Source organism: Bubalus kerabau, chromosome 14 (genome assembly GCF_029407905.1).
Source record: "Bubalus kerabau isolate K-KA32 ecotype Philippines breed swamp buffalo chromosome 14, PCC_UOA_SB_1v2, whole genome shotgun sequence".
Taxonomy (NCBI): domain Eukaryota; kingdom Metazoa; phylum Chordata; class Mammalia; order Artiodactyla; family Bovidae; genus Bubalus; species Bubalus kerabau.
Genome location: NC_073637.1, coordinates 38,611,544 through 38,620,887, shown reverse-complemented (window position 1 = coordinate 38,620,887; position 9,344 = coordinate 38,611,544). Strand labels below are relative to the sequence as shown.

At 47.3% G+C, this 9,344-nt stretch overlaps 1 protein-coding gene across 2 annotated transcripts in view; it reads left to right on the top strand.

Moving 5' to 3' along the window:
* Positions 1–3,935: 3,935 nt before the first annotated feature.
* SBSPON (somatomedin B and thrombospondin type 1 domain containing) overlaps positions 3,936–9,344 on the top strand; it is a 30,910-nt gene continuing 25,501 nt past the window's right edge. The window contains exon 1 of one of the 2 annotated variants that reach the window (XM_055546264.1): positions 3,936–4,548. In XM_055546264.1, coding sequence (XP_055402239.1) covers positions 3,987–4,548 — 562 coding nt within the window. In that variant the 5' untranslated portion in view covers positions 3,936–3,986. The remainder of the gene's footprint in view (positions 4,549–9,344) is intronic. The other variant, XM_055546263.1, reaches the window with a different exon arrangement.

The window sequence follows — 9,344 nt, the reverse complement described above, 5'->3', positions numbered from 1 at the left end:
AATAATTGTGTGATAGCATTGTAGGGTGACAGATGACAACTAGACTTATGATGGTGATGATTTTGAGATGTATAGAAGTGCTGAACCATTGTGTTGAATACCAGGAACTAACATAGTGTTTCAGTCAATTATAAGTCAAAAAAATATATAAAAAACAGATGAAACTATTTGCAAAGCAGAAATAGAGACACAGATTCAGAGAACAAACATTTGGACACCAAGAGGGGAAAGTGGGGTTGGGATAAACTGGGAGATTGGGATTGACATCTGTACACTGCTTTGTATAAAATGGGCTTCCCTGGTGGCTCAGATGATGAAGAATCACTTGGAGTGTGGGAGACCTGGAATAGGTAACTAATGAGAGCCTACTGTACAGTCCAGGGGAAAACAAATTCATAGAAAAAGAGATCAGACTTGTGGCTACTGGAGGCAGGGGATGAGGTGGGGTGGGAAATTGACAGGCAAAGCTACAAATTTCCAGTTATAAGACAAATAAGTACTCAGGATGTAATGTACAATATGACAAAGGTAATTAACACTGCTCTTCATTACATATTAAAGAGAGCAAACACCTTGAGTCCTCATCACAAGGAAAATTTTTTGTTCTATTTTGTACATGTTGCATCTATATGAGATGATGGATGTTCACAAAACCTATTGTGATACATGTGATGATGTGTGTGGTCAAATCGTTACATTGTACACCTTAAACTTATCCACTGCTCTATCTCAATTGTTGTTTAGTCACTAAGTTGTGTTCGACTCCTTTTGATCCCATGGACTGTAGCCCACCAGACTCGTCTGTCCATGGAATTTCCCTAACAAGAATACTGGAGTGGGTTGCCACTTCTTCCTCCAGAGGATCTTCCCGACTCAGGGATTAAACCCCTATCTCCTGCATTGGCAGGCAGATTCTTTACCACTGCACTACCAGGAAAGCCCTGTATGTCAACTATATCTCAGTAAAACTGGAAGGAAGAAAAAAAGAATCAATTCTTCTATTTATCAACCTCAAGAGATTGCCTCCACAGCCCACAGAGCATCCTGGATGCCTTTTATGATTCCCTGTCCATCCATCTGACATATATCCAAACCTTTCTGGAAATTATTCGTATTTTCATTTCCACACATTTAGTGCAGCACTCAGTCTTACTTGTCCCTCTGTTCCATTACCCTCTCACCATCACCACTACCAAGCTTTAAGTAATGGGAAGAACTCTGCAATATTTTGGAAACATTTAGTTCGGGTCTAGTTTTGTCACTAATTAGCTAGATGTCTAATCTCTGTCATCTGTGGTACAGGGGTGCCAACATTTCCCTCACAGTTGTGCAAGGTTGAATGAGATCATATATGTGGACATCCTTTAAAATGACTGCCTTCTGAAATCCAGTGAACAGAAAGGCCTCCCTCCCCCTCTGTAATTTTACCAGTCTTGGGCAACGTCCAAAAACAACACTTTAGAAGAAAGTGTCTTTTAAGGTGAGTTTCGTGAATTCCTATACGCGCCACACATTCACTGGCATGATTTCTGTTCTCCTAAGATCTACAGGACATGGAAAACAAAGTGACTGATTGTTGCATTCGACTGTACCCAGTTTCCAGTAAGAATGTGAACTCCACAGCTTTAAATGTCAGTGTCCCCTCGACTCTGCCTTCCGGCAAGAACTGCTTCCCTTGCAGGGGCTGGCTGGAGAATCTTATCTTGATGGTTTCAAGGCAGTACAAGATATAACTTGAAACTGTGAGTTTTCTTTCAAAGTCACCTACCACAGACAAGCCCCTTTTTATGTTTGGTAATAGGAAGTAATCATTTACATCCAGCTCTATGGACAGAGGAGCCTGGTGGGCTGTTGTCCTTGGGGCCGCAGAGTTGGCTGAATGCACACACACAGTACTCAACTGACCAGTGGTTGGTTGAATCTGTGGATGCAGAATCCATGGATACTGGGGTAGGGCTACTGTATTATGCCATTGTACTGAAGACACTCGAACACCTGTGGATTTTGATATCTGCAGGAGAGAAGAGAGGGCGGTGTCAGTCATGGAACCAACTCCCTCACCACCAGCAGAAAGAGGGATGGCTATCTTTGCAGTTTCTTCCTTTTAATTTTGTGCTTCCCCCTATTTTGTGTGTTAGTTTCTCAGTCGTGTCCAACTCTTTGTGACCCCACTAACTGTAGCCCCCCAGGTTTCTCTGTCTATGGAATTCTCCAGACAAGAATACTAGAGTGGATTGCCATTCTCCTTCTCCAGAGGATCTTCCTGACCCAGGCATGGAACCCTGGTCTCCTGCATCTCAGGCAGATTCTTTACTGTGTGAAGAAGTCCTTCCCCCTACTTTGCACACAATTAAAACGGGAGTTTCTCTCTTACTTGGTTTTAGCTTTAAATGACAAAGTGGGAGCGGGGTGGGCATTAGGACACGATCTAATTGAGATCTAATAACCACTTTGTTCTCAATTTACCCACATCACCTCATTTCTCTAGACAACACACAGCAATCTTAAAAGTTAGTATTCTTTATTTGAGATGAGAACACTGGAGGTGAACTGTCCAAGATCATAGAGTCAGAACTGGACCCAACCTTTCTGAACACAGACTCCCAACTTCCTGTTTTTGATTTTAGATTTTGGGTTTTGTCTGGTTATAAGGAAAAAGGGATGATAAAAAGTATTTGAGGAAGCATTGGGCATTGTATTTTTAATTTTCTTAAACCGGAGGTCATCTTCTACTTTCTGTATCTGAAAATGAACTTGTCAGTGGAGCATTTATGTTTTCCTGGAACAAGTCCAGATTCTTAAGACATTACAGAACAAGTCTCTAGCTAAAGGCATTCCATAAAGCAGACAGCCTTAGGGAAGACGTGGGAGATAAATTACATGAATGAGTTAGCATGAAGATGCTAATAAAACGTACACACACAGGTAAAAGCAAAGGGTATAATTTGCTGACAAAGTTATTTACTATCAACTACCAAGAACTAAAAATATTAAAAAGTAAATCTTTTTAAATTAAATTGCAAAAAGAGAGACTTACCTAAACAGGAAAATAAGATTATTTCCAAGCCTGAGATTTATTAGTATAAATAATCACAAAGAAAAGATTTCTTTTTTATTTTAGAGTGTGTTTTCTTTGGACAGTGGGGGAAAATTGCTTTGTACCCTTGTCAAACTTCATCTGTGATTTCAGTTTATAAGATACAATTCTTATAAAAGATTCAATCTTTTTCATGTCACAGCTTTTTTGCTTAATTTTTTATGTGTGATTATTGTATTGTTTATTTTTGCAGCCAAGTTTTTTTTCCCTTTTGCTACATTTCTAGTCTCTGAAGAGTAACGGGAATTCTTCGAGAAGTCTTCATATGAGAAAGGAAAAAAAAAATTCTGAAGTTAATTAGATTTCTCAGATACAACTTTATGGTCTCAGTTTCTTACAAAAACCATGAATAGTTTAAATGTTTAAAAACATAAAAGAAAATGAAACTTCCAGAACTATTTGGTTAACAAAAGGAATACAGAAAATATATTTGGAGAAAAAGGTGGAAGAAAATGTCTATACGAAGTTAGGATGGCGCTTGATTAAAGCGGAAATTAATTCTACAATACCATCAAGCAGAATTTCTTTGGGGGAAATCTGCTTTAACAGAAAGCCAGACACCGTTGGTAGTCTATGTATCATTAATTGATTCTTGGGTGAAACAAAGTGGCATTTTCCTGGGGCAGGAAAAACCCATTAGAAAATGCTGCAGAAAGAAAGGACGTTTCTTCAGTCTTATCTCTCGATTCAGTGGCCTGGGGAGGTTGCGGAGGGGAACTGGGTGTCCTGGGAAAAGTACATCGTGGCTTTCTGGGCTAAGTCTGGGAGAGCCGTGCGACTGAGCCCGGTTCGTGCCCATCGAGTGCGATACGGCTCCTGGCTTCGGAGTCAAGCTGCCGACTGGCTAACCTGTCCCCAGAAGTCAGGAAGTAGAGTTTGGAGCCAGGAGATGTGGCCGCCCTGGCGGGGCGGCTGGCGGGCCCTGTCGCTCCCTGAGATCCCAGAGCACCTGTTTTTCCGCTGCCTCCCGGCCGTCTCCGCGGGCCGGGCCATGGGCGCCGTGGGCAGGGGCCCGGGGTCCCGAGCGTCGATCGCGGGCGCCGGGGGCGGAGGCGCCCTCCCCGCCGGTCCCGGAGGCGCCCTCCCCGCCGGTCCCCGCCTGGCTCCCGACGGGCGCGCCGCCAGGGCCGGGGTGGGGCGGGGGCCGGCGCGGGGCAGGGCCGGGCCGGGCTGCTGCGGGGCCGGCGCTCTCAGAGGAACCCCGGCACTTGCCCCGAAGGTGTGCAGAGCGCGCGCCATGAGGACGCTGTGGATGGCGCTGTGCGTGCTGGCGCGGCTGTGGCCCGGGGCCCTGGCCGGCTGCGCGGACGCCGGGCGCTGCTGCCCCGGCCGGGACCCCGACTGTTTCGCCAGCGGCTGGAGGCAGGACCGGGTCTACGGGACGTGCTTCTGCGACCAAGCCTGCCGCCTCACCGGGGACTGCTGCTTCGACTATGCCAGGGCGTGCCCAGGTGGGTGGCGGGCTCGAGGGTGGGCAGCTGGCAGTTCGCCCGCAGCAGAGGGACGCAGGTTCCACCCCGGGGACCGCAATGCAGGAGCCAGGCTTTCCTGGGCTCGTCTATTCCACCCTAGACGCCTCCTCACCGCCCCCACCCCCCGCCCCCACCCCACCTGCCCCATTCAGGTCCACCCAACTCTATGCTAGGGTCCTCCAGCCCCTTGCATCCAGGTCCACCCAGCTCTCTTTGTCCTAGGGTTCTCAGCCCCCTCTCTCTAGGTGCTCCCCAGACTCTCCATCCTAGGGTCCCCCTGCCCCCTCCATCCAGGGATCTCCAGTCTTCTGGACATACAGTTCCAAAGCACCCCTTCCCACCGGGGCCTGGCCATAGGGACTAGAGCCCATGTTCTGGAAGGGCACAGGCCATCTCTGTCTAGTGAAGCCTTCCACTTGGGAGCTCCAGGCCTGGTCCGGCCACCTTCTGCCTGGAGACATGGCGCTGACAGGTGCCAGGGGAACGCCCCAGGCCAGGTTCCACAGGGATGCTTTCTTTTAACCCTTAGCTTTCAATCAAGAGGCGGTGAGGGGAGGAACGTGGCACCAAGGCCTGGCTCTGGGAGGGTGCTTTCTTCTGGAGAAGGAGTTCCTGGAGGACCACAGTTGTCCTCGCCTGCACTCTGGCCTGCTGCACAGCCTCTTCCTCCTACGAGGTGTTCCATATATTCTTTAAATTCAGTTGTATCCATATAACATGACTAAGGGTTTTATCTCAGGGTTCCTAGTATGTTTCATTCTTGCTGGTTTTCCTTTAGGTTCAGTCTTTTTGATCTTTAAACCTCACACAGTATAGGCTCCTGGTATAGATGTGATAAATGCCAACTTAATTAAAAGGTAAAGGAAGACGTGGTGAGAATAGTCCTGAAGAACAAGGCATACTTGAGAAGAAGCCAGGTCTGGAAAGAAAAGTAGCCCTGCTCCCTGATAATCACAACACCCCCAAAGCCACGCGTGCATTAGGGCTTGACCTCAAGGATCCTGGTGTTGTGGGATCCTCAGCATGTTCCTGGAAAAGGAACTTGCAGGGCTATTATTCCCCAGGTACCTGGATGCCTGGTAGAGAGTAGCACCCTTTCTGCCTCTTTTTAGGCAGGGAGAGGCCATGGGCCCATGGCAGGATGGTCACCCAGGTCTGCTGCTGAAAGAACACAGTTGAAAAAACATGAAGTTTTTTTTTTTTAATCTTGATTGAAAGCTAGTGATACATCTGAAAATATTGATTTTTTTTTTTTTTTTTTTTTTTTTTTGATAAGCTGCTTTCCTGCTTCTGCACCAAAGCCAGGGCACTTTACTACCCAAGTAAGGTGAAGAGTCAATTACTTAGGAAATGCAGTAGCCTCTGGCCAGGTGCCCCTGCTCCTCACAGCATCCCTCCCAAACTCCTGTTTGTCTCGGTTCCCTGAATCACTCGAGCGAAGCCTGCCCACTATGGCAGTCTGTCTCTCCAAACCTTTTTTCTCTCTTGAGCATTCTACCTACATTTTAAAGGGAAATACAGAACTCCTGCCGTTCAGATAATGGGACGCAGTCTGTGGTAAACACAGTGATACAAAAACCATGAAGACACAGTTTCTGCCCTCCTGAGTCCAGCAGGGAAACACACATACAAAACCGTCGGCCACATGCTCAGTGGCAAAACAGTGGATCTGGGAGGCCAGAGAGGAAAAGCTCAGGAGACCGGAGGAATTCAAGGACGGCTCCTCAGAGGAAGTAATGGGCAAGCCTAGTCACAGAGAATGAGCGAGAAGCCTCTAGAAGGGGGATGGGGGTTCTAGGAGGAAAGCATCCATGGCTGTTCAGTGTTACCTGTGGGCAGCAGCCTTTGGTGCCAGTGCTCGGCCAGGCCCTGACGGTCCCTGATGAACAGGACAGACAGTGAACACAGCTAGATAGGTGAGTGTCAGGAGGAGAGCTGGCCTTTTCATGAGCCCTAACAATGCTGTGAGGAATTCCAGAATCCTCCAAGTCTCTATTTGGTCAAAAATAAATCCCTCCTTTTTAGTCCAGGAAGTAGAAATACTAAAACAAAGGCCTGTCATTTCAAAGTGAGGATTTTTGGGGAAGGTGATAGCAGAAGAGAGAAGACTTTACCATCTCCCAGAGAACTCAGAAAAAAATCCTGGGCTCTTTGTGCTTAGGGAGGGCTGGGGCGGCGGACAAAGAAACCCAAACCAGAAAAGGGAATGGGGCCTGATAGGATTTTTAAAGGAGTATTTTCAGGAACCTTAAATGCCCTTCCCAAGGGAGTTAGCAGAGGCTCTCCCAGGCCTAGGCAGAAACAGGCTTGGGATGGAAAAGGCTCCTCCGTGATAGATTCTCTGCATCTGGAGTTTTGGGGACGAGGCAGCAAGAAAATAGAGACAACCAGGGACTTCCCTGGCTGTCCAGTGGCTAAGACTCCTCCCTCCCAGTGCTGGGGGCCTGGGTTCCATTCCTAGTTCGGGAACTAGATCTCGGAGAATCCTGCAAATACAACCTGGCACGGCCAAATAAATAAATAAATTAAACTCTTTTTTAAAAAGAAGAAAGAAAATAGAGACAGTTGGAAGGCAGCCACTCTGTGAGCCTGAGCCTTCTCAGGCCTCTGAGCTGAGGGAGAGTGAGGGGCAAGACGGAGCTGAGATGCTTGGTTTCCTCGGCCCTGGACCAGCATCACAACCATGCTGTGTGTTTGGGGAAAAGGTGAGGTGGGCTTGTATTGGTGTTTCCCAGCTGTAGGAGCTGGGGCTTTCAGAGGGCTTTCCCATCACAAAGTTAACACTAGTGGGGAACAGAATGAGTCAGAACCCATGACTGCCTGCTTTCAAGCTGCCATCAGCCCCATCTGTCTGTGCCAACTCATAGCTCTGATTTACTCCTGGATAAATCAAGGTGCAGCAGCGGAAAGCTCCCAGTGACTCGGTGTACACAGAACCGCTCTGCCTCTGAGAATCTTGTTTGCTTCTTACCTAAGGATGCATCACCTGCCAATGCTGCCGGAAGCAGTTTTGACTGAAATGACATTACATGTGAATGAAAAAGGTAACTGTGTCAATGGAACTTACCTCTAGCCCTTCTGATTTTTTCATCTTGATAAATGCATTATTATTATTATTTTTTTGATGTGGCTAAGAGATGAAGTACTGGAAATTTTTTTCTAAATAGGAAGTTATTTTTTTACTCAGTAAAAATAAGTTGACTCGACTGACTAAACTTTCAGGATTTCCCTGGCAGCACAGAGGTTAAGCCTCTATGCTACCAATGCAGGAGGTGCAGGTTTGATCCCTGGGCAGAGGACTAAGATCCCACATGCCCCACAGCACAGCCAAGAAAACACACACACACACACACACACGCACACACACACACACAAACCCAGAATGACTAAGCTTTCCAACAAAAAATAAGTTCTGAAACTAATCATCTCAGAAAATCTCATTAGGGTGATGGCATGGGTTTCAACACCAATAATGTATGTTCATAACTATTCCACATCCCCAAATGATAGAAAATTCACCATTGGCTGAGCCTGAGCAGATATGGTAAAAGGCCAAGGAGGAGCAGTTACCCTGCCCTGAAAGAACTTGCTGGAAGATTTGCTTATCAGGCTCCTAACGCCCAGGCTCCAGCTCATCAGCTGTGTTCACAGAATCTGCCTTCTAAGACCATAGAAGCAGTAAGTTGCACTGGATCTTGGATGAGCAACTTAAGAAAGAGTAATCACAAACTCAAGTGAAGCAGGACAAAGAAACGAGTAGCCTATATGTGCCAGTCTCTTCTGCCAGATTGATATCTAGGAAACCAACTAGGGCTTCCCGGGTGGTGCTAGTGGTAAAGAACCTGCCTGCCAGTGTAAGGAGATGTAAGAGACCAGGTTCGATCCCTGGGTCTGGAAGATCCCCTGGAGGAGGAAATGGCAACCCACTCCAGTATTCTTGCCTGGAGAATCCCATGGACAGAGGAACCTAGCGGGCTACAGTCTGTGGGGTCACAGAGAGTCAGATACAACTAAAATGGCTTAGCACACAGCGCTAGGAAATCAAGTGGCCAAAATCTGCTGACATCTTAACTGGAGGGAGCAAGGGCACCATGCTGGAAAATACAGGCTCCCAAACTCACCCCCCAAAAAGGACGGCACAGTCCACGATGATTTAAAAAGTCAAGACTTCACTGGAGCCGTCATGGCCTGAGAGACAGTGTGTGGCTTCCCCTGCCTTTGTCCCTGCGGAAATAACGAGCAGGGACTGGCGCCAGAATTTGACATGATTTGGCTGCAGCCCTGGGTGTGCAGTCCAGGAGGGGAAAGTCATCCATGCTTACCCAGCACTTACTCTGTGCCAGGCCCTCCTCTCTAAGGAGCCTCACAGCTCTCAATTTACTTAGGTCTCACAACCCACCAAGGCATTCTCCATTTTGACCTCATTCTACGAATGAGCTAAACAAGCACAGAAAGGTCAAGCAGTTTGTCCAAAGTCACACAGCTAAAAGGTGATGAAGTGAGATTTGAACCCAGGGGCTCTGGATCCAGAGCCCACAGGTTTAAACATTAGGTTTTCACTGCCTCAGGGAAATGAGGCTTTATGAGAAGCTGTGGCCTTTGCAGAGCAGGCACCATATAAATACTGGTAGAGTGAGTTTTTTTTTCCTCCATCAACTGTGTGCCTCTCGAGGGCAAGAAAATGTGCCCTGCTCCTCTTTGAAATCCCCTAAGAGTTAATGTGGGGCTTCCCAGGTGGCACTAGAGGTAAAGAACTTGCCTGCCAGTGCAGGAGA